The sequence below is a fragment of the Mesoplodon densirostris genome, chromosome 13 (genome assembly GCF_025265405.1).
Source record: "Mesoplodon densirostris isolate mMesDen1 chromosome 13, mMesDen1 primary haplotype, whole genome shotgun sequence".
NCBI lineage: Eukaryota > Metazoa > Chordata > Mammalia > Artiodactyla > Ziphiidae > Mesoplodon > Mesoplodon densirostris.
The window spans coordinates 74,647,332-74,672,861 of record NC_082673.1 but is presented as its reverse complement, the minus strand read 5'-3'; the positions used below and the strand labels follow the sequence as shown (position 1 = coordinate 74,672,861).

General features: G+C 37.5%; 1 protein-coding gene across 3 annotated transcripts in view; it reads right to left on the bottom strand.

The window, feature by feature from the left end:
- Nucleotides 1-25,530, bottom strand: part of COL14A1 (collagen type XIV alpha 1 chain) — a 238,638-nt gene that overhangs the window by 175,053 nt on the left and 38,055 nt on the right. For all 3 annotated transcript variants that reach the window (XM_060115534.1, XM_060115535.1, XM_060115536.1), the window contains exons 6-7: nucleotides 1,301-1,456; nucleotides 271-390 (exon numbers count right to left, since the gene is read on the bottom strand). In XM_060115534.1, the coding sequence (XP_059971517.1) occupies nucleotides 271-390; nucleotides 1,301-1,456 (276 nt within the window). The remainder of the gene's footprint in view (nucleotides 1-270; nucleotides 391-1,300; nucleotides 1,457-25,530) is intronic.

The window sequence follows — 25,530 nt, the reverse complement described above, 5'->3', positions numbered from 1 at the left end:
CTACTAAAGCCTGTCAGTGTCAGGGATTGCTCAGTTCTCTTCTAGTTCAACCAAGCCCTTCCTGGGACATTATATTCATATAGCAAAAGGGATGAGATGTCTAGGTTTTAACTCTTAATGCTAGGTTTGGGAAAAGAGCCATCTAAGAACTTTATATGCTAGTTTGGTTTAAAAATACTACGCTAAGACATGCAAAGTGGCAAAACAAGGTAATAAAACTATTCTTCAGCAAGATATGTTGCTAAAAATGTGGACTAAACAAAAACATACCTGTTAGTGTATTTCCTCCCTTGTATGGTAGATTTCGGACAGCTTCGATCACCTCATCTTTTGTGTTAAAAGCATTCAAGTGCCATTCTATTCTGGGGTCACCGCTATACTGTGCAAGACCTGGAAAAGAAAGATGAGAAAGCCCACCCAGAAATGATGGGTTACTCAAAGATCTAGTGGACCATTCAAGAAACTAGAATGACGAAGGGCCCAATGTTTGCAACATTTTTTTCTCTGCTTATGTACTTTCAAAATGAGTTCTTGACATCAACTTAAGGAATTTTCAACATAGCTGGGGGCTGAAGGAATGTATATATTTTATAGCCATCTAGAAGTGAGCACCCAATCAAGTACTTAGCATTTTTTTTAAAGTCTGATCATGTTTGTAGATAAAAGGTCTAGATTTCTTTAATTTTTTTTATTGAGGTAACATTGGTATATAACATTATACCAGCTTCATGTGTACAACATTATATTTTGACTTCTGTACACATTATAGTGTTTGTTTTTTGTTTTTATTCCCAAAGGAATGAGTTTTCTTTATGTCTATTTAGAAGGGAAACTAAGAGACTTTACAGATTAAAATGGATATGTTGCTCAATGATTTACACTTTTTTTTTTGCTTTTTATCTCAGCGAGAATTAATTTTGCAAAGATTATCTTGTACTATAAAACATTTTCCAGTTGTTAAACATTTCACTGGATTCAGCTGTGTTTTTTTAAATAAAAAGAAAACTTTTACCCAATAAATTCTTAAATGGCAACTTTAAAATTATTATTATTATTAAGCAGAGAAGATTTTGGCTTTCCAGAAAATTGAAATGTGTTCAATAATTAATTGAGCGACACTGTCATTAGCAAAAATTAGTAGAAATAAATATTTATTGATGCAAACTTGCCCTTTTGGGAATATCACTATTGTTAAACCTGTAATTCTGAAAACCATTTGGTAAAGAATCTGAAATTTCTTAAGAAGCTTCCTGGTGGTTTTACACTGGCAGCAGACTGCTGTTAATGGTAGAAGATGTACCAATTCGTGTCTTCTCAGAGCCCACGTCGAATGCTGTAACCAAGTTTTCCAAAAAAGACCGAATCAGTCTGAAGTTGAATCTTCCAATACTCCATGAGCCATCAACCAGGATTACAATATCAGCAATAGCTGGAGTTTGACAGAAAAATTTCACTTCTGCAAAGTACAGAACAAAAAGTATCTGTGTTACTGTTGGAACTTTTAAAAGAGTGAGTTTATTTGAAGTCTTTCAGATAATTTGGTGCTAAGAATACAATAAAGTTTCCATTAAAACAACCATATTTTTATAACCATTCTTTTAAATGCATTTTTACCAGGAAAAAAAATGTGGTAACAGCTGGCAGCAGAGCCAATGTTCTGGAAATAGCAAAACACTGGCAGGTTCACACCATCTTGGCAACTCAAGCCTTCTGCATATTTTAAAAAGTAGTGTCTGTGCAAAAGCATCCAGTTTTGGGTTTTAGTCTGTAGCTTCTTTCCAGGAAAGGTCTTAGCAACACCCGTGTAGGAGAGTCAACAGGGATGGGAAGATAGCCAGGAAGCAGAGAGGCAGCTCTCCCATTCTGGTAAGTCTATGCTAGAGGAAGTCAGTCATAAGAGAAGAAAACATGGGCTTCCTGAATTCAAGGAAAAGGCAGGGCCGTGCATTTAATCTAAGAAAGGTACACAGACCTTTGCTAAAATAGGAAGGGTTTGTGGAAGAAGAAAATTGGAAAAGAGCCCAAGAATTTCCCCCAATTCAAATCTTTTTACATATTGTATCTATGTGACAGTAAGATTTTATCCCTAAAAGTCATTTAAGTAATTGATTTTTTTTTCTATATATATATTTTTTATTTTACAAATTTAATCAGTTATACATATACATATGTTCCCATATCCCCTCCCTTTTGCGTCTCCCTCCCACCCTCCCTATCCCACCCCTCCAGGCGGTCACAAAGAACCGAGCTGATCTCCCTGTGCTATGCGGCTGCTTCCCACTAGCTATCTACCTTACGTTTGGTAGTGTATATATGTCCATGCCGCTCTTTCACTTTGTCACAGCTTACACTTCCCCCTCCCCATATCCTCAAGTCCATGCTCTAGTAGGTCTGTGTCTTTATTCCTGTCTTACCCCTATGTTCTTCATGACATTTTTTTTCTTAAATTCCATATATATGTGTCAGCATACAGTATTTGTCTTTCTCTTTCTGACTTACTTCACTCTGTATGACAGACTCTAGGTCCATCCACCTCATTACAAATAGCTCAATTTCATTTCTTTTTATGGCTGAGTAATATTCCATTGTATATATGTGCCACATCTTCTTTACCCATTCATCTGATGATGGACACTTAGGTTGTTTCCATCTCCGGGCTATTGTAAATAGGGCTGCTATGAACATTTTGGTACATGTCTCTTTTTGAATTATGGTTTTCTCAGGGTATATGCCCAGTAGTGGGATTGCTGGGTCATATGGTAGTTCTATTTGTAGTTTTTTAAGGAACCTCCATACCGTTCTCCATAGTGGCTGTACCAATTCACATTCCCACCAGCAGTGCAAGAGTGTTCCCTTTTTTCCACACCCTCTCCAGCATTTATTGTTTCTAGATTTTTTGATGATGGCCATTCTGACTGGTGTGAGATGATATCTCATTGTAGTTTTGATTTGCATTTCTCTAATGAGTAAAGATGTTGAGCATCCTTTCATGTGTTTGTTGGCAGTCTGTATATCTTCTGTGGAGAAATGTCTATTTAGGTCTTCTGCCCATTTTTGGATTGGGTTGTTTGGTTTTTTTGCTATTGAGCTGCATGAGCTGCTTATAAATTTTGGAGATTAATCCTTTGTCAGTTGCTTCATTTGCAAATATTTTCTCCCATTCTGATGGTTGTCTTTTTGTCTTGTTTATGGTTTCCTTTGCTGTGCAAAAGCTTAGAAGTTTCATTAGGTCCCATGTGTTTATTTTTGTCTTTATTTCCATTTCTCTAGGAGGTGGGTCAAAAAAGATCTTGCTGTGATTTATGTCATAGAGTGTTCTGCCTATGTTTTCCTCTAGGAGTTTGATAGTGTCTGGCCTTACATTTAGGTCTTTAATCCATTTTGAGCTTATTTTTGTGTATGGTGTTAGGGAGTGATCTAATCTCATACTTTTACATGTCCCTGTCCAGTTTTCCCAGCACCACTTATTGAAGAGACTGTCCTTTCTCCACTGTACACTCCTGCCTCCTTTATCAAAGATAAGGTGACCATATGTCCGTGGGTTTATCTCTGGGCTTTCTATCCTGTTCCATTGATCTATATTTCTGTTTTTGTGCCAGTACCATACTGTCTTGATTACTGTAGCTTTGTAGTATAGTCTGAAGTCAGGGAGCCTGATTCCTCCAGCTCCATTTTTCTTTCTCAAGATTGCTTTGGCTATTCGGGGTCTTTTGTGTTTCCATACAAATTGTGAAATTTTTTGTTCTAGTTCTGTGAAAAATGCCATTGGTAGTTTGATAGGGATTGCATTGAATCTGTAGATTGCTTTGGGTAGTAGAGTCATTTTCACAATGTTGATTCTTCCAATCCAAGAACATGGTACATCTCTCCATCTATTTGTATCATCTTTAATTTCTTTCATCAGTGTCTTATAATTTTCTGCATACAGGTCTTTTGTCTCCTTAGGTAGGTTTATTCCTAGATATTTTATTCTTTTTGTTGCAATGGTAAATGGGAGTGTTTCCTTGATTTCACTTTCAGATTTTTCATCATTTGTATATAGGAATGCCAGATATTTCTGTGCATTAATTTTGTATCTTGCAACTTTACCAAATTCATTGATTAGCTCTAGTAGTTTTCTGGTAGCATCTTTAGGATTCTCTATGTATAGTATCATGTCATCTGCAAACAGTGACAGCTTTACTTCTTCTTTTCCCATTTGGATTCCTTTTATTTCCTTTTCTTCTCTGATTGCTGTGGCTAAAACTTCCAAAACTATGTTGAATAAGAGTGGTGAGAGTGGGCAACCTTGTCTTGTTCCTGATCTTAGTGGAAATGGTTTCAATTTTTCACCATTGAGGACGATGCTGGCTGTGGGTTTGTCATATATGGCCTTTATTATGTTGAGGAAAGTTCCCTCTATGCCTACTTTCTGCAGGGTTTTTATCATAAATGGGTGTTGAATTTTGTCAAAAGCTTTCTCTGCATCTATTGAGATGATCATATGGTTTTTCTCCTTCAGTTTGTTAATATGGTGTATCACGTTGATTGATTTGCGTATATTGAAGAATCCTTGCATTCCTGGAATAAACCCCACTTGATCATGGTGTATGATCCTTTTAATGTGCTGTTGGATTCTGTTTGCTAGTATTTTGTTGAGGATTTTTGCATCTATGTTCATCAGTGATATTGGCCTGTAGTTTTCTTTCTTTGTGACATCCTTGTCTGGTTTTGGTATCAAGGTGATGGTGGCCTCATAGAATGAGTTTGGGAGTTTTCCTCCCTCTGCTATATTTTGGAAGAGTTTGAGAAGGATAGGTGTTAGCTCTTCTCTAAATGCTTGATAGAATTCCCCTGTGAAGCCATCTGGTCCTGGGCTTTTGTTTGTTGGAAGATTTTTAATCACAGTTTCAATTTCAGTGCTTGTGATTGGTCTGTTCATATTTTCTATTTCTTCCTGATTCAGTCTTGGCAGGTTGTGCATTTCTAAGAATTTGTCCATTTCTTCCAGGTTGTCCATTTTATTGGCATAGAGTTGCTTATAGTAATCTCTCATGATCTTTTGTATTTCTGCAGTGTCAGTTGTTACTTCTCCTTTTTCATTTCTAATTCTATTGATTTGAGTCTTCTCCCTTTTTTTCTTGATGAGTCTGGCTAATGGTTTATCAATTTTGTTTATCTTCTCAAAGAACCAGCTTTTAGTTTTATTGATCTTTGCTATCGTTTCCTTCATTTCTTTTTCATTTATTTCTGATCTGATTTTTATGATTTCTTTCCTTCTGCTAACTTTGGGATGTTTTTGTTCTTCTTTCTCTAATTGCTTTAGGTGCAAGGTTAGGTTGTTTATTCGAGATGTTTCCTGTTTCTTAAGGTGGGATTGTATTGCCATAAACTTCCCTCTTAGAACTGCTTTTGCTGCATCCCATAGGTTTTGGGTCGTCGTGTCTCCACTGTCATTTGTTTCTAGGTATTTTTTAATTTCCTCTTTGATTTCTTCAGTGATCACTTCGTTATTAAGTAGTGTATTGTTTAGCCTCCATGTGTTTGTATGTTTCACAGCTCTTTTCCTGTAATTGATATATAGTCTCATAGCATTGTGGTCGGAAAAGATACTTGATACAATTTCAATTTTCTTAAATTTACCAAGGCTTGATTTGTGACCCAAGATATGATCTATCCTGGAGAATGTTCCATGAGCACTTGAGAAAAATGTGTATTCTGTTGTTTTTGGATGGAATGTCCTATAAATATCAATTAAGTCCATCTTGTTTAATGTATCATTTAAAGCTTGTGTTTCCTTATTTATTTTCATTTTGGATGACCTGTCCATTGGTGAAAGTGGGGTGTTAAAGTCCCCTACTATGATTGTGTTACTGTCGATTTCTCCTTTTATGGCTGTTAATATTTCCCTTATGTATTGGGGTGCTCCTATGTTGGGTGCATAAATATTTACAATTGTTATATCTTCTTCTTGGATCGATCCCTTAATCATTATGTAGTGTCCTTCTTTGTCTCTTCTAGTAGTCTTTATTTTAAAGTCTATTTTGTCTGATATGAGAATTGCTACTCCAGCTTTCTTTTGGTTTCCATTTGCATGGAATATCTTTTTCCATCCCCTTACTTTCAGTCTGTATGTGTCTCTAGGTCTGAAGTGGGTCTCTTGTAGACAGCATATATATGGGTCTTGTTTTTGTATCCATTCAGCCAGTCTGTGTCTTTTGGTGGGAGCATTTAGTCCATTTACATTTAAGGTAATTATTGATATGTATGTTCCTATTCCCATTTTCTTAATTGTTTTGGGTTCGTTATTGTAGTTCTTTTCCTTCTGTTGTGTTTCTTGCCTAGAGAAGTTCCTTTAGCATTTGTTTTAAAGCTGGTTTGGTGGTGCTGAACTCTCTCAGCTTTTGCTTGTCTGTAAAGGTTTTAATTTCTCCATCAAATCTGAATGAGATCCTTGCTGGGTAGAGTAATCTTGGTTGCAGGTTTTTCTCCTTCATCACTTTAATTATGTCCTGCCACTCCCTTCTGGCTTGTAGAGTTTCTGCTGAGAGATCAGCTGTTATCCTGATGGGGATTCCCTTGTGTGTTATTTGTTGTTTTTCCCTTGCTGCTTTTAATATGATTTCTTTGTGTTTAATTTTTGACAGTTTGATTAATATGTGTCTTGGTGTATTTCTCCTTGGATTTATTCTGTATGGGACTCTCTGTGCCTCCTGGACTTGATTAACTATTTCCTTTCCCATATTAGGGAAATTTTCAACTATAATCTCTTCAAATATTTTCTCAGTCCCTTTCTTTTTCTCTTCTTCTTCTGGAACCCCTATAATTCGAATGTTGGTGCGTTTAATGTTGTCCCAGAGGTCACTGAGACTGTCCTCTGTTCTTTTCATTCTTTTTTCTTTATTTTGCTCTGCACCAGTTATTTCCACTATTTTATCTTCCACCTCACTTATCCGTTCTTCTGCCTCAGTTATTCTGCTATTGATCCCATCTAGAGTATTTTTTATTTCATTTATTGTGTTTTTAATCGATGCTTGATTCATCTTTAGTTCTTCTAGGTCCTTGTTAACTGTTTCTTGCATTTTGTCTATTCTATTTCCAAGATTTTGGATCATCTTTACCATCATTATTCTGAATTCTTTTTCAGGTAGACTGCCTATTACCTCTTCATTTGTTAGGTCTGGTGGGTTTTTATCTTGCTCCTTCTCCTGCTGTGTGTTTTTCTGTCTTCTCATTTTGCTTATGTTACTGTGTTTTGGGTCTCCTTTTTGCAGGCTGCAGGTTCGTAGTTCCCGTTGTTTTTGGTGTCTGTCCCCAGTGGCTAAGGTTGGTTTAGTGGGTTGTGTAGGCTTCTTGGTGGAGGGGACTACTGCCTGTGTTCTGGTGGATGAGGCTGGATCTTGTCTTTCTGGTGGGCAGGTCCACGTCTGGTGGTGTGTTTTGGGGTGTCTGCGGACTTTTTATGATTTTAGGCCACCTCTCTGCTAATGGGTGGCGTTGTGTTCCTGTCTTGCTAGTTGTTTGGCATAGGGTGTCCAGCACTGTAGCTTGCTGGTCGTTGAGTGAAGCTGGGTGCTGGTGTTGAGATGGAGATCTCTGGAAGATTTTCGCCGTTTGATATTATGTGGAGCTGGGAGGTCTCTTGTGGACCAGTGTCCTGAAGTTGGCTCTCCCATCTCAGAGGCACAGCACTGACTCCTGGCTCCTCAATTTGGGATGATTTGTTGTCTATTCATGTATTCCACAGATGCAGGGTACATCAAGTTGATTGTGGAGCTTTAATCCGCTGCTTCTGAGGCTGCTGGGAGAGATTTCCCTTTCTCTTCTTTGTTCTCACAGCTCCTGGGTCTCAGCTTTGGATTTGGCCCCGCCTCTGCGTGTAGGTCGCCGGAGGGCGTCTGTTCTTCGCTCAGACAGGACAGGGTTAAAGGAGCAGCCTCTTCGGGGGCTCTGGCTCACTCAGGCCCGGCGGGAGGGAGGGGCACGGAGTGCGGGGCGAGCCTGCAGCGGCAGAGGTCGGCGTGACGTTGCACCAGCCCGAGGCGCGCCGTGCGTTCTCTCAGGGAAGCCACCCCTGGATCCCGGGACCCCGGCAGTGGCAGGCTGCACAGGCTCCCGGAAGGGCGGTGTGGACAGTGACCTGCGCTCGCACACAGGTTTCTTGGCGGTGGCAGCAGCAGCCCCAGCGTCCCACGCCCGTCTCTGGGCTCCGCGCTTTCAGCCGCGACTCGCGCCCGTCTCTGGAGCTCCTTTACGCGGCGCTCTTAATCCCCTCTCCTCGCGCACCAGGAAACCAAGAGGGAAGAAAAAGTCTCCTGCCTCTTCGGCAGCTCCAGAGTTTTCCCGGACTCCCTCCCGGCTAGCTGTGGCACATTAGCCCCCTTCAGGCTGAGTTCTCGCCGCCAGCCCCAGTCCTCTCGCTGCACTCTGACCGAAGCCCGAGCCTCAGCTCCAGCGCCGCCCGCCCCGGCGGGGGAGCAGACAAGCCTCTCGGGCTGGTGAGTGCCGCTCGGCACCGCTCCTCTGTGCGGGAATCTCTCCGCTTTGCCCTACCCAGGTATGTGGGGAGTTTCTTGCCTTTTGGGAGGTCTGGGGTCTTCTGCCAGCGTTCAGTAGGTGTTCTGTAGGAGTTGTTCCACGTGTAGCTGTATTTCTGGTGTATCTGTCAGTAATTGATTTTTTAAATTAAGTTTCAGAATAAGGATCTAGAAAAGGATGCCTGGTGGCTGGAGTGGCACTACCGTAAGCTTTGCCCTCGGGGAAAGTCCTAGCCCACAGTGATTGCGGGCAAGATGTGAAGGGCAAACAGCTGTCTTTGCAATAAAGGGGGTAGGTCTGTGCTGGATGAGGTGAAAACCACCACTTACATTCACACAGAGCCAGAATACTAAAATATTCTTAATGGGTTTAAGAATCCTTAAAAATGTCACAGTATTGTCAGCAGCTTTGCCAGCAGTGCTTTTTACTGCAGGTTGTGCTTCCCAAAGGATGGCTTAACTTTGCTGAATTTTCATATTAGGACTGGAGATCAGGAATATTGTGTGTGTATATGTGTCCATGTCAACTTCTTGAAATGCCCAGTGAATCCCTACTTTGCTTTCTAACATTAAAATGACAATAAAACAGAATTTAAAATATAATTTATGTAGTGGAAAGCAAAATAAAGAAGTGTTCATAAATAAATTGAATATACTTTTTCCTGGGGGGGAAATAGTTGAACTACTATGTTTAATATATATCTCTGTACCTACTGGCCACATTTAGTTAAAACGATCTTGGATCTTGGTTTTTTTTCACATTCATGGAATACCTAGATCCTTTTACCAGATGGGGAAAAAATGTATTTGCCAAGGAAATACTCAGATACTCATTATGTAAGCTAAATAATACAGCTCAATCCAAAGTTTATATATTATATTTTTGGGCACTGAATCTTTCTTCTTTAATGACCAAATACAAAGCCACCACTAACTTACGAGTCAGCCCTCTGTACCACACTAAAAAATTCTAAAACAGAACAATGCAAGAAGTTATGGGGTAGAAATTAGTTTGTGCTTTGGAAATAATCAGGGAAAATTAAAGTCTTAAGAAGCTTTAAGAATCTATTTCTCTCAATTTTTATGGGGAAACTTACCTGAAATGAAAAGTAGTTTTCTTTTTCTTCCAAAACTATTGGGGATATTATTTAACTTTTTAATTTTAAATTTTTTAATTGTTTGGATACACTGCAAACAGGGTCTTAGAAAGGGAGCAGTTTCTCTTTGCTTACTTAGAAGAGGGCTATGAAAACTGGTATTTTCCATTTTAAAATTGTTTCCAATAAAAATATTCTGTTAACTTAGCTCATTCGAGTCATTTTGACTTGGAGATAAAAATTCTAGATATCTCCAAAGTAAGACAGAAAATTAATTGAATAGAAATTAGAATACTGATAAATTTAGTGATATTAAAATTTTTTAAGTTGTTCATCAAAAGAAACCTTAAACAAAATAAAAAGATAAGTTATGACTGGAAGAAGACACGTACAATATAAAAAACTGAAAAAGAATCAGCATCAAGAATACATAAATACATAAAAAACCATGAATAGATACTTCACAGAATAGGAAATATATAATATGGTTAATAAATGAATGAAGAGAATGTTTAACTACATTGGTGATCACAATAATAAAAAAATCAAGATCATGATGAGGTACAATTGTACTCATTCAACTGGAAAAAACTAAATTTAATAGCATTTATGATTACTCCAAAGATAATGAAATATTTAGGTATATACTTAAAATATGTGCAAGATCTGTGTGCTGTAAATTACATTACTGATAGAAGTCAAAGAAGACATAAATCAATGGAGAAGTCTACCATATTCATGGACAGGAAGACTGAACATAGTAGAGATGTCAATTATCCCCAAATTGATCTATAGGTTTAATGCAATTCCTATCAAAATCCAGAAAGGTTTTCTTAAGACATAGATAAGCTTATTCTAAAATTTATATGGGAAGGCATAGACCCCAGAATAGTTTTTTTAGAAGTCATGACAAAGAAGACTAACATTGAAGGAATCATTTTACTGGGTATTCACCCTACTTACTGTACATAAGTAATGGGTATTTCAGATGGTTAGATACACCCATCAATGAAAAAGAATAGAAGAGCCAAAATAGACCCATACAAATATGCTCAACTATATGATTTTATATCTAAATATGATTTTAGACAAATGTTCAAAAGTACTTCAACAGATGGTGCGAGAGCAATTGGATATCCATGAAAGAAAGAAGAAAGAAAGAAAGAAAGAGAGAAAGAAAGGGAAAGAAAGAAACTTGACCTAAACCCTATACTTTATACCAAAATTAATTCAAAGTGGATCATAAACTTAAATGTAAAAAGTAAAATTATAAAGCTTTTAGGAAAAAAGTAGAAGAAAATCTTTGGAGTGTAGGTCTAGAAGAGTTCTTGGAGTCGACACCAAAAGTACAAACACATAAAAAGAAAGTTTGATAAACTGGACTTCATCAAAATAAAATACTTTTGCTATGTGAAAGCTCATATGAAGAAGACGAAAAGACAAGCTATAGACTGGGAGAAAGTATTTTCAAACCACACACTCAGCAAAGGATTAGTATCTAGGTTACATAAAGAACTCTCAAAACTCACAAGTAAATAAAACCAAACAATCCAATTAGAAAATGGGTAAAACCTGAACAAATATTTCATCATAGAAGGTATACAGATGGCAAATAAGCACATGAAAAGATATTCAACATCATTAACCATCAGGAAAATGCAAATTAAAAGCACAATGAGATTTCACTGTACACACCTATCAAAATGGCTAAAATAGAACATAGTGATAACAAATGCTGGCATGTATGTATAGAAACGGTGTCACTCACACTTTGCTCATGGGAATATAAAATGGTACAACCACTCTGAAAACAATTTGGCAGTTTCCTTAAAACGTATACAAAAAATTACCATACAATCCAGCTATTACACTCTTGGACACTTATTCCAGAGAAGTGAAAGCTTACATTCAGACAAAAGACTGCACACAAATGTTCATAGCAATTTGATTCATAACAGCCAAAAACTGAAATTAGTCCAATTAATTACTTTAAATGAAATAAATTCTTTTTGCCGTCAATATTGTATTTAAAGTTAAACCAAAGGAGCAGAAGAAATGAATTCTTGAACTGTATTTTAATTCAGCTCTTGGCTTAACATGAACTTTATCTAAAATGCAATTCTGAAAATACAGGTAGTACAAAAAAAAAACAAAGCTAGGCAGCTGACCACAATTGAAGGAAAGCACCCAATACGTGGGCTACATGACAAATAAAAACAACATTCTGAATGTCACAGATTGAATCAGAAGGAACAATTCCCATTATGTAGTACACCAACTGTAGGTACAAGATAAGGAGGTCCAAAGAAACTAACAATTTCATATCTGAAAGTTATGTACATCATTAGATTAAACATTATGCCCTCTACACTTACCTACTGACTTAGTCCTCATAACAGTTCTATAAGAGAGGTATCATTATCAGTCCCATTTGTAGCCAAAATATATGATATACATGGGCTGTATGATTTGCCCAGAGTGCCACCCAGTGAAGAGGCAAAGCTTTGATTTGAACCCAGGTAATACATCTCCAAAATCTATGCTCTTAACCACAGGATATACTGACTTCAATAAGGTCCCTACATTACATCAAGTTAGAAAGCAGGGGGAAAAGTCTCTAATATGAGGCGGTGTCCCCCCAGCACTTGCCCCTGCTGTGTCCACAGGTAGTATGTGCCATTTGCAAGCATCACTGTCTAGATAACTTTTTTCCCTCCCAAATGTATGTACTTAGCACTTAAGTAGCCCACATGACGTGTCCCTTTTACTATAGTTTTACACCAATTTTACTGTGTTACTGACATAATGAGAAAATTTTATGTTGAAAATACAAGTTAATTCAAGGAATCTGAATTAGTATAAATCAGTCTACACTAAACCTTTGTATATTAATTTCATATTAACTAATTTCCTGTATGAAATTTACTTATTAAAAATGTGTTTATTTAATATTTACTATATCCCAAACACTCTTCTGGGCAACCGAGAATACAATTAAATTCCTACCTTCCAGCTGCTTAAATTCTTAGTGAGAGGAAACAGACTAACAAAACAACATAATTTCAGATTTTTAAAAGAGTTTTATAGAAATAAACAGAATGATATAAAGAATAGTGGTGTGGGGGGCCTTTGGAGGTGCTACTTTAGTTAGAATGGTATAAAATTACCATTTAAAGCCTTCTTTTTATATCATAGTATTCCTTTTGTTCTAATGGCATTCAAATTAAAGATGTAATTATAGTTAATAGAGAAATATTTATAATGTATTTATGGAGAAGGGTATTCACCAACTTAGTTAATTAAAATAGAAAAGGGATAATTGACAGAAGCAGCCTTTTTCTGCCAGGTAAACTCCTATTCATCCTTCAAAACCCAGGTTACACTCCACCAACTCCAAGAAGCTCTTCCAACAGTCCTCAGATGGGACTCATTATCTGTTCCTCTTTACTGTCTCTGCATTTGTACATGGTTTATTGTACTCAGAACACTGGGCTATTATAATTTGTTTCCATTTCTATCTCCCTGACTAGACAGAACTCTTTGAAAAGTGAGGGATTTGTGTCTTATGTTTTTATCTCCTTTGGCTGAGATCTCGGCCAATAGTACATCAATAAATAAAAAGTACATTGACTTGTCTTGTTAAAAAAGAATTCCTCTTTTCACATAATTCATACCTACAGCAGGGCACTAGAAAAATGAACCATGTTGGCTCAATTAAATGTGGTCTCTCCTCTTGCCCTGCCACCCTACCACACTGGAAAAGTAGATTACGGTTATTTAGGGATCAGGGAGATTGTATCAGGTTTGCCTGTCTTCCTTGATATTTTCCCAATGCCAGAGGCAAAGCTAAATGAAAGGGGAGCATATAATATTTTTACTCACATTATCTTAATATGCACTCAGAAAATCTCGTGATCATTTTCACCACAACTGGTCTGATACATTTAGTGGCTCTGAATTATTTTTCTCAGTGTCAGTAGCAAAATATCCAGCTAGGCCACTCATTAACCATGACATTTGCAGGAAAACTGTGGTCACAGAACAATTTCTCACTTAAGTCTCTGGTAAGGTTGAGTTCAGGTTTCCAAACTAAGAGCTTGCTTCCAAGATTGGCTTCAGCCACATCCCTGAAGATTTTTTGTTTTTTAAGAGTTAACATCATTTTACATTTGCAAAGAGCTCAGTGGTTCTAAAAGGATTTTTCAGTACATTGGCATATTCTGATTCTTACAACATTCTTGTGGGGAGCCACGATTGTCCTCAATTTTCAGAAAATGAAATTGAGGTTCAGAGAGACAAGTGAACAGTTCAGGCAGAGCCAGGACAGGGCACTAGGTCTTGTAAAGGTTTGGTTGCCTCTTCCATCATACCATGCTACTAGCACCATAGAAGGTGTCCTCACCCATAATGCAACATGGATGGCCACTAGTTATCTGTCATATTAATGTTACAAGCTGTCCATCTATCAGAAGGGGAGGGTGTCCCTGGTGGCACAGTTGTTAAGAATCTGCCTGCCAATGCAGGGGACACGGGTTTGAGCCCTGATCTGGGAAGATCCACATGCTGTGGAGCGACAAAGCCCGTATGCCACAACTACTCAGCCTGCGTTCTAGAGCCCGTGAGCCACAACTACTGAAGCCCACAGGCCTAGAACCCGTGCTCCACAACAGAGCCACCGCACTGCAACGAGGAGTAGCCCCCGCTCGTTGAAACTAGAGAAAGCCCGTGCGCAGCAACAAAGACCCAACTCAGCCAAAAATAAATTATTTATTTTTTTTAAAAAAAGGAAGGGGAGTAGGGGGTTCATTTCAGTCGTGTTCAGAGTTGACATTAATCAGAGGGTGCTTAGTGTTCATTTAGCCCAGTCTTGCTGGAGATGTACATTTTAAAGCATCCCTGACAGATGACTATCCTACCTAAAACAGCACTCCCCATCACCCTCTTCCCTTATTCTGTTTTATTTTTCTTTGTAGAGCTTCTTACTTCCTAGAAATATACTAAATAGTGTGATGCTTAATTTTATATGTCAACTTGACTGGTCCATGAGGTTCGTAGACATGTGATCAAATATTATTCTTTGTTTGGGAGGGTGTTTCTGGATGAGATGAACATATGAATCCACAGACTGAGTAAAGCAGATTGCCTTCTCTAATGTTGTTAGTCCTCATTCAATTGATTGAAGATCTGAATAGAACAAAAAGGGAACTGCTCCTGCCTGACTGCCTTGATTGGAACATCAGACTCAAAACTGACACACTGGCTCTTCTTGGGTCTTGAGCCTGCCAGTTCTCAGATAGGAACTTACCCCATCAGCTCTCCTGGGTCTCCAGCTTGCTGACTGCAGATCTTGGGACTTCTTAGCCCCCATAATCATGTGAGCCAATTCCTTATAATAAATCTTTTTCTATATTTATATATATCCTATTGGTTCTGCTTCTCTGAAGAACCCTAACACATATAGTTATTTATTTATTGACTGCAGCAGATACTTTTCATTGCTTCCTTTTTTAAAAAATAATAAAAAGATCTCCCATTTAGTGACTGCTTTTATCAGATGCTTTGCATATGTCTTTTCCATTTAAGCCTGATATTAATCCTATAAGACAGGTGTCCTTTTCACTCCATTGAAAAAGAAAGGTTAAGTAACTAGAACCTTTCTTTTTCAATAGAGTGAAAAAGACACCTATCTTACAAGATTAATAACTTGCCCATCATGACACACTAAGCAGGTAGAAAATCTGGAATTCAAATCCAGGACTGACTCCAAAGGCTGAACCATTTAACAATTGTGCTATTCAACTCCTATGACAGAAGAGAAGAAACGTATTTGAAAGGAAGGAAGCGAGAAAGGAAGGGAAGAAGGGATGGGGAAAGAAGGAGAGGGAGGGAGAGAAAGAAAGAAGGGAAGGAAAAGAGGAAGGAAGGAAGAAGGAGGGAAGGAGGGAGGGAATGAAGAAAGGAAGGAAGGGAGGGAGGGAGGGAGGGAGGGAGGGAGGAAGAAAGGAAAGATTGCTAAGCCTTGTCATTAAAGAAAGCATGAAATCAAAGACATACTTGTCTTATATCTTGGGGTGAATAACACCATGACAACTTGGAGGCACATGAAGCCCAATCCCTGAACCATAGTCAAAGGAACATTTCTTCTGTCACTCAGAGCTCTGCATCTTAAAAGTAAATGACAATCCTGTAAACATGACATTCATTACATTTCTCCTCTGCTCATAAACTGTAAGAGATTGGGAGAAGACATGACAGCTGTCTTCAAATACTTCAAAGGCTGTCATACAGAAGGGGGATTAGGAGTGTTCTGTATGCCCACAAGGAGACAGATTTCAACTCAACCCAAGAAAGAACTTTCTAACAGTCAAGATTTCCAGAGACCGCTGCCTTGAGAAATAGTGAGAGCTCTGTTAATGAAAGCAGATGCTCGTCAACATTTGATGATGTGGCTGAAGAGCCTCAACCTCTCAACTGGTCGAAATACATGGATCTTAAAGTTATCTTCCAACTCCAAATTTTAAGATTATTTCTTTCCTCCCCCACCTACCAAATTGAGCCTGAACTATTCATTGGGTTCTTCAAAGCTCTCCATAATTCAACTCCACTTCACCTGTCCATATTGAATTCTCACTTCATCCCAGTACAATTACTTTTCTTTCCCCCAACAACATTCTCAACTCTGAGACCTTTGTCTCAATTTTTATCCTCTCTGCCCCCCACCATTTCTTCCTATCTAGCCTCTCCATACTCTACCTACCACAACGCCAGATACTGAGAACAGGTTTTATTTCCTTTGAAAATATACAGTCCTTTTAAAATACTTGTAGAGAAAGTCTGTCCTAAAATTTTATTTGTACAATGACTTGGTTATTATTTCCTGACTTTCATAAGTTCATGCTGACCCAAGAGAGGTTATTTTGCCTGACCACCTCTACTTAGACACAAAGCTTATTCAGGAGCTGGTATATTACATTCACATGTATTCTCAGCTCTGTATATAGTATTAGGTGATTTGGCTTTATGTTTACTTTAGTTGTTCATATGCACCCAACATAGGAGCAACTCAGTACATAAGGCAAATGCTAACAGCCATAAAAGGGGAAATTGACAGCAACACCATAATACTAGGGGACTTTAACACCCCACTTTCACCAATGGACTGATCATCCAAAATGAATATAAATAAGGAAACACAAGCTTTAAATGATATATTAAACAAGATGGACTTAACTGATATTTATAGGACATTCCATCCAAAAACAACAGAATACACTTTCTTCTCAAGTGCTTATGAAACATTCTCAAGGATAGATCATATCTTGGGTCGCAAATCAAGCCATGGTAAATTTAAGAAAATTAAAATCATATCAAGTACCTTTTCCAGGCACAATGCTATGAGACTAGATATCAATTACAGGAAAAAATCTGTAAAAAATACAAACACATGGAGGTTAAACAATACACTACTAAATAACCAAGAGATCACTGAAGAAATCAAAGAAGAAATTTAAAAAATGCCTAGAAACAAAATGACAATGAAAACATGACAACTCAAACCTATGGGATGCAGCACAAGCCGTTCTAAAAGGGAAGTTTATAGCAATACAATCCTACCTCAAGTAACAAGAAACATCGCAAATAAACAACCTAACCTTACACCTAAAGCAATTAGAGAAAGAAGAACAAAAAACTCCCAAAGGTAGCAGAAGGAAAGAAATCATAAAGATCAGATCTGAAATAAATGAAAAAGAAATGAAGGAAATGATAGCAAAAGTCAATAAAACTAAAAGCTGGTTCTTTGAGAAGATGAACAAAATTGATAACCCATTAGCCAGACTCATCAAGAAAAAAAAGAAGACTCAAATCAACAGAAATAGAAATGAAAAAGGAGAAGTAACAACTGACACTACAGAAATACAAAAGATCATGAGAGATTACTACAAGCAACTCTATGCCAATAAAATGGACAACCTGGAAGAAATGAACAAATTCTTAGAAAAGCACAACCTTCCAAGACTGAACCAGGAAGAAATAGCAAATATAAACAGACCAATCACAAGCACTGAAATTGAAAATGTAATTAAAAATCTTCCAACAAACAAAAGCCCAGGACCAGATGGCTTTACAGGCGAATTCTATCAAACATTTAGAGAAGACCTAAACCTATCCTTCCCAATCTCTTCCAAAATATAGCAGAGGGAGGAACACTCCCAAAGTCATTCTATGAGGCCACCATCACCTTGATACCAAAACCAGACAAAGATGTCACAAAAAAAGAAAACTACAGGCCAATATCACTGATGAACATAGCTGCAAAAATCCTCAATAAAATACTAGCAAACAGAATCCAACAGAACATTAAAAGGACCATACACCATGATCAAGTGGGGTTTATCCCAGGAATGAAAGGTTTCTTCAATATACACAAATCAATCAATGTGATAAACTATATTCACAAATTGAAGGAGAAAAACAATATGATCATCTCAATAGATGCAGAGAAACGTTTCAATAAAATTCACACCCATTTATGATAAAAACCCTCCAGAAAGTGGGAATAGAGGGAAGATATGTCAACATAATAAAGGCCATATATGACAAACAACATTGTTCTCAATGGTGAAAAATTGAAACCATTTCCACTAAGATCAGGAGCAAGACAAGGTTGCCCACTCTCACCATTATTATTCAACATAGTTTTGGAAGTTTTAGCCACAGCAATGAGAGAAGAAAAAGAAATAAAAGGAATCCAAATTGGAAAAGAAGAAGTAAAGCTGTCACTGCAGGTGACATGATACTCTACATAGAGAATCCTAAAAATGCTACCAGAAAACTACTAGAGCTAATCAATGAATTTGGTAGAGTAGCAGGATACAAAAGTAATGCACAGAAATCTCTTGCATTCCTATACACTAATGATGAAAAATCTGAAAGAGAAATTCAGGAAGCACTCCCATTTACCACTGCAACAAAAAGAATAAAATACCTAGGAATAAACCTACCTATGGAGACAAAAGACTTGTATGCAGAAAACTATAAGACACTGATGAAAAAAATTAAAGACAATACAAACACATTGAGAGATATACCATGTTCTTGGATTGGAAGAATCAACATTGTGAAAATGAGTATACTACCCAAAGCAACCTACAGATTCCATGCAACCCCTACCAAATCACCAATGGAATTTTTCACAGAACTAGAAAAAAATTTTCACAGTTTGTATGGAAACACAAAAGACCCCAAATATTCAAAGCAATCTTGAGGAAGAAAAACGGAGCTGGAGGAATCAGGCTCCCTTATTTCATACTATACTACAAAGCTACAGTAATCAAGACTGTATGGTACTGCCACAAAAACAGAAATATAGATCAATTGAACAGGATAGAAAGCCCAGAGATAAATCCAGGTGCATATGGTCACCTTATCTTTGATAAAGGAGGCAAGAATATACAATGGAGAAAAGATAGCCTCTTCAATAAGTGGTACTGGGACAACTGGACAGCTACATGTAAAAGAATGAAATTAGAACACTACCTAACATCATACAGAAAAATAAACTCAAAATGGATTAAAGACCTAAATATAAGGCCAGAAACTATAAAACTCTTAGAGGAAAACATAGGCAGAACACTCTATGACAAAAATCACAGCAATATCCTTTTTGACCCACCTCCTACAGAAATGGAAATAAGCACAAAAATAAACAAATGGGACCTAAAGAAACTTAAAAGCTTTTGCATAGCAAAGGAAACCACAAACAAGCCAAAAAGACAACCCTCAGAATGGGAGACAATTTTTGCAAATGAAGCAAGTGACAAAGGATTAATCTCCAAAATATACAAGCAGCTCTTGCAGCTCAATATCAAAAAAACAAACAATCTAATCCAAAAATGGGCAGAAGACCTAAATAGACATTTCTCCAAAGAAGATATACAGATTGCCAACAAACACATGAAAAGCTGCTTAACATCCCTAATCATTAGAGAAATCCAAATCAAAACTACAGTGAGGTATCACCTCACACCAGTTAGAATGGCCATCATCAAAAAATCTACAAACAATAAATGCTGGAGAGGGTAGTGGAGAAAATGGAACCCTCTTGCACTGTTGGTGGGAATGCAAATTGATACAGCCACTATGTATGGACAATATGGATAACAATATGGAAGTTCCTCAAAAAACTAAAAATAGAACTACCATACGACCCAGCAATCCCACTACTGGGCATATACCCTGAGAAAACCATAATTCAAAAAGAGTCATGTACCATCTTATTCATTGAAGCACTATTTACAATAGCCAGGACATGGAAGCAACCTAAGTGTCCATCCACAGATGAATGGATAAAGAAGATGTGGCACATATATACAATGGAATATTACTCAGCCATAAAAAGAAATGAAATTGAATTATTTGTAGTGAGGTGGATGGTGTAGAGCCTGTCATACAGAGTGAAGTACATCAGAAAGAGAAAAACAAATACTGTACGCTTAAACATATATATGGAATCAAAAAAAAATGTTTCTGAAGAACCTAGGTGCAGGACAGGAATAAAGACGCAGATGTAGAGAATGGACTTGAGGACACAGGGAGGGGGAAGGGTAAGCTGGGACGAAGTGAGAGGGTGGCATGGACATATATACACTATCAAATATAAAATAGAGAGCTATTGGGAAGCAGCTGCATAGCACAGGGAGATCAGCTCAGTGCTTTGTGACCAGCTAGAGGGGGGGGATAGGGAGCGTGGGAGGGAGACGCAAGAGGGAGGAAATATGGGGATATGTGTATACGTATAGCTGATTCACTTTGTTATACAGCAGAAACTAACACACCATGGTAAAACAATTATACTCCAATAAAGATGTTAAAAAAACATATAGGCTTATAAAACTTAAAATATATATAGATAAATGAAATAAAATGATAACTTCAGATATCTGAAAAAAATAAAAAAAAACTAAAATGAGGACATTTGAAAACTTACTTAAGGAAGAGCTATATTTTTTTTTTACCACTGCAAAATTCATGGGTTAAGGATGATAAAATTTGTTGGAGGCCAACAGAAGAGGTGTCAAAAATCCTTTAAAAATGTCTTATCAAGAGTGGTCAGAGGTAGCGGAAAGTCGGAGAAAACAGGCGGTCTATTGCTAGGAGAATCTCAGCCCCTTGCCCTCAGGGAAACCTTATAATTTTATGCACAGGTATCATGTACTTTGCAGGTGTTCAATGATTATTTTCTGAATGACTGATTCTGTTTCATGCTTTTCTGAGTTCCTGAAAACATGAATTTTAATGCTTTACATCACAGCAAAAACAGATATCTGCTTTCTGCTTTTTTATAATAAAAACATTCTTTTCATGAAAACAGTCTATCTTAATCTTCTCTAAGGGAATGTGAACCTCTCTCCTTGAGTGTAAAACAAGCCAAATCCAAATATTCAACAAATAGTTATTGACAATGTAAGACACTCTGCTGCATTTGGTAGGCTAATATTTTCTCTTTGAAGACACTAGAAAAAAAGAAAATAGAAAAAGAGGTGCAAACTGACATTCATCCCGTACCTGCTATGTTCCAGGTATGTCACAAACCTGATAGCATTTAATCTTCCCAAACCTGCATACTCATTATGGCTATTATGCTCATTTTGCCAATGAAGAAACTGGAGCTTAGAGAGGTTTCTACGCCTTAGGTTGCCTAGGTAGGTAGGAAGCAAGGGAAGATTTCATTCCAAGGGATGTATGAGCACAAAACCTGTGTGCTATATACTGAGCCACACTGACCTCAAGAAGTAACAAGGAAATTAAGGGAGAAAAAGGAAAGTTCAATAGGGGAAGAAAAAAGAATATTCTAATGAAAATGTTACTGTTTATCCTCTTAAACCTTGGACTGAAAAGCCACTCATATGATCTGATTTCTCCTCTGAGCATGGCTACTCAGACTCAGACCTACCATATGGTTAATGCCATGGGCTTGACAGACCACCTCTGCAGTTGCTTTGTGCTTCTAAGAAATGTTATGGAATGATTGGAGAGCAGAAGTGAGGAGAAACAGGGCCAAAATTACATTACCACTTCTGTTGGATCAGGGTTTCTCAACCATTTTTAGTAAATTAATAACTTGAATTAACATTACTTATTTAAAACAGTGTTTTTGCTTAATATGCCAAAGAATTGAAGAACAGACAACTACCCATAGCTAGATCTCCATCACTTAGAAATGGCTTCTACAAGTCTTTTGATTCCTCCTTCTTCCTGTTTTGTCTGTGGTCTCTCATCCTTCTCTTGTTTTGACTATTTCTATGACTTCAATAATATTGTTGTTTATTTTATAGTATTTATGTAATCATTTCATAATTGGAAATCATAGGATTCTGAGACCACCATATTTTTGTCTCATGACTCATAATCATGGTTTTACTTCTGTGTTTCAAAATTCTGGATTATAAACTCTTTCTGGCATTGCTTTATATGTGGTAATCTTTAGAATTAGGGCTGAGCATGTGTGCCTCAAAGGTGATTTTGTGTTTTCTTCTGCCAGGGACCCTACTTATACCAGCTTTGAGCAAGTTTAAAATTAATTTCTTGAATATTAGGACCCCAGAATATGTAAAGAGTATAAATGTGAATGCCTAATCTGTATGTGGTACAGGCCCATGGTTATAAATTCTCAAGGAGACATTTTTCCACTCGAGACACAGGCACAGACAGAGGGGCTTCCAAAAATTCTCCTTATGCTTATGAGCAGAGATTTTCTAGTTCACCCTAGTGTTGCTGGTACACTATGTCAACTGTCTAGGTAATGATAATAATTATTATTATGAGAATAATGAGGAAGAGAAGAGGAGAATGAAATAGAAGGAGAAGATGAGGAAGAAAAAAAAAGAGGAGGAAGAGGAACACTTAACAGAGCATACTCTATGGGCCAGGCATCCTTCTAGATCCTTTAATGCATGAATTCCACCCACAACCTAACCCCAAAGTCCAGTTTATGACCAGACTCAATCCCTTCCCCCTTGTGTCTAAAAGTCAAGATCTAGCCAGAATTAACCTACAAAACCCATCCACTCACCTGTGCTTTAGCCAATATTCTGATTGCTGCATCCCCAGAATTAAAATTTTCTCCAGTCCCACCCTGGTCAAACTAAGCTCACAGTGCTGGGTTCAGCAAATTTAAGGCCCAGAATAACTAGTGGAAAAAGCAGTAAACTTTCAAATTGATCTCTTAATTGCAAGCCGAGAACTCTAGAAGTATTATAGGAAGTAAGGAATTCCAGTAAGTGAAAATACACCTGGAGAATAATCATGTGCCCTGGCTATGCTCAACCATAACTATGTATACTTCAAACCTGACTCTTCCCCAAGAGAAGGCACCGGGTAAACACGTTGAGTCCCTGCTAGGCTATGTAAGTTTCATGAGGGTAGAATCCTGCCTACCATGATCACCAATTAATTCCCAGTGCCTAACTCAGTGTTCAGCACTGGAGGGTAATCACCAAATCTCTTCTATGCATTTACTGTTAAATCACTAACACAAAAGATTGGTCTTTGATGATATTAATTCATGCAAACTATACATTCTAATATTAATAGAAAATAACTATGTAACACTGACTATCTTCTAGACACTATATGTATTAACTCATTTAATGTTAATTGGGAGAATTCGTGTTTCAGGTAGGGAAAAAAAAACAAATGTGAGAGTATGAGAAGTAGAATCCTTTGAAGGCATATATATGAGAGTACATCCTATGTATAATTCTTATTGGAAATACCAAAATGGACAGCTGGCCTTAGAAAAGCAGTGAATTACTCAGTTCAGTAAGTAATTCTGTTCCAACATATTCAAAAGTTTTAAACATTCTAAAGCAAGGATTGGCAAACTTCTTCTGAAAAGGGCAAGACAGAAAATATTTCAGTCTTTGTAGGCCATCTGATCTCTGTTGTATCTGCTCAACTCTGATATTGTGCGAAAGCAGCTATAAATGGTATATAAAGAAATAAGCATAGCTGTTTTCCAATAAAACCCATTTACCCACTTAAGAAAACAGAGGACTGGATTGGCCCATGGGCCATAGTTTGCCAACCCTTAGAAAGAATAACTTAAGCTCATCTTATTTTTTCCTCCTAAAAATCAGAGCATTGGGACCCTCCCCTTACCTTCTCCCTGCAGAGAAAAATAATTCATTTAAAAAAACGCAAAGAGGGTCAGAGATCTTAATTTAAAAATCATTGAGGAAAAAACAAGGAAACCCTATGTGACTTTTTCTTTCTATCTCATTATCTTTTTCAATCAAGTCCTGTATTCTTGTGCAAAACACCAAAAATAACTGGAGAAAGCTGTTTGGACAACACAGAAGAAATAGCAGTTGCTGCAGATGTGCCAGTATTATGCTCCAAGGTCAACACCCCTTTTGTTTGGGAGTTGGATTTGGATTATTGAAGAAACACGTACAGTAGACAGCAAACAAGGAACTAACTGCACAGCAACTTCTGTTAACAGTCTTAGCTCTTTACATCTAAACTAAAATTCTAAAATATTTGAACTACGTCCAACTGTATCTGAGCCACTATCAATGTAGGCTCTTATACCAAAATACTGTAGATTGTAGGGAAAACAAAGAGCAGAGTTCAATGTGAATCATGGAAGTATCACATCTTGAAAGAAGGGCTACGGAAAGAAGTACATCAAGTGAATCGGTTTGCAGGGCAGAAATAGAGACACAGATGTAGAGAACAAACGTGTGGACACCAAGGGGGGAAAGTAGCGGAGTGGTGGTGGTGGTGGTGGTGGTGGGATGAACTGGGAGATTGGGATTGACATATATACACCAATATGTATAAAATGGATAACTAATAAGAACCTGCTGTATAAAAAATAAATAAAATAAAATTTAAAAATTCAAAAAAAAAAGTACATCAAGGCTTGGGTAGGGAAGACCTTTTTAAAATCTCCAGTGGGCCCCATTAACACTCCCCCTCACTCTCCTGGGAGCCCTAATTCTGGCCTGAATTCTCACCATTGTTTACAACTTACTTCTTAAGACTCTTTGCTCATATCACCAGTGCCCTCAGAATCCTCTCTGATCCTTCATATACTTCATGGGAACCCTCACCTAAAAGAGGAAGCCACCTTTTATCTACAAAATTCCTGAAAGTTTTTGCCCTAACCCAGGTCTTCATCACTGCAATAAATATGTTGAAACAGCCCCTAGTGAAAGTGGCTCAGGAAAGGCCTCTCCATAAACATGTGTTTAGTGTGTAAAGCAAATGAACTGCTGAATGAAAGGTCCTTCTGCAGATGTCTGTGAGGATTTATCAGAACATATATTAACATTACTCTCACTTTTCACTGTTCTTTTCCCTGTGTTCAATTCACGTCACTCAAACCTATGTTTTAGAAGAGCAAGAGGAAGGTGCATCAGGGAAAAGAAAGGAGAACTGAGGACATTTTAGGAATATCTAGTTATAGCTAAATTCTGGGATCAAACTCTAATCCGTGGATGGAAGATAGGTTTCACCTTGAGTGCCATTCTTTAAGCACTGCCTGGCAAAGAATGCTAAGCCAAAACTCAGCCGAGAACTTACACGTAAAATCCTCCATAAAAGTAGTTAGAAATTAAAAAAAAAAAAGACACAGGGAAAGTAAATCAGAAATTAATGAGTTTGGTTATTTAAAGGTGGTGAGTAAAGCTGGGTGGAAGAAATAGCAGAAGTCATACTTCTTTTGAATATTACCCTTTTGTATACTTTTTTACTTTTGGAACCACATTAATGTTTTATGTACTCACAAATTAACCTGACTGTATTAAAAATGAATAACAAAACCACAGTGAACAGGGAAGAAAAGAACTAACCCAAGATCCTTTTGAACACAGATATTTTATTATATACCTCACACTAAAGGCAAATATCGA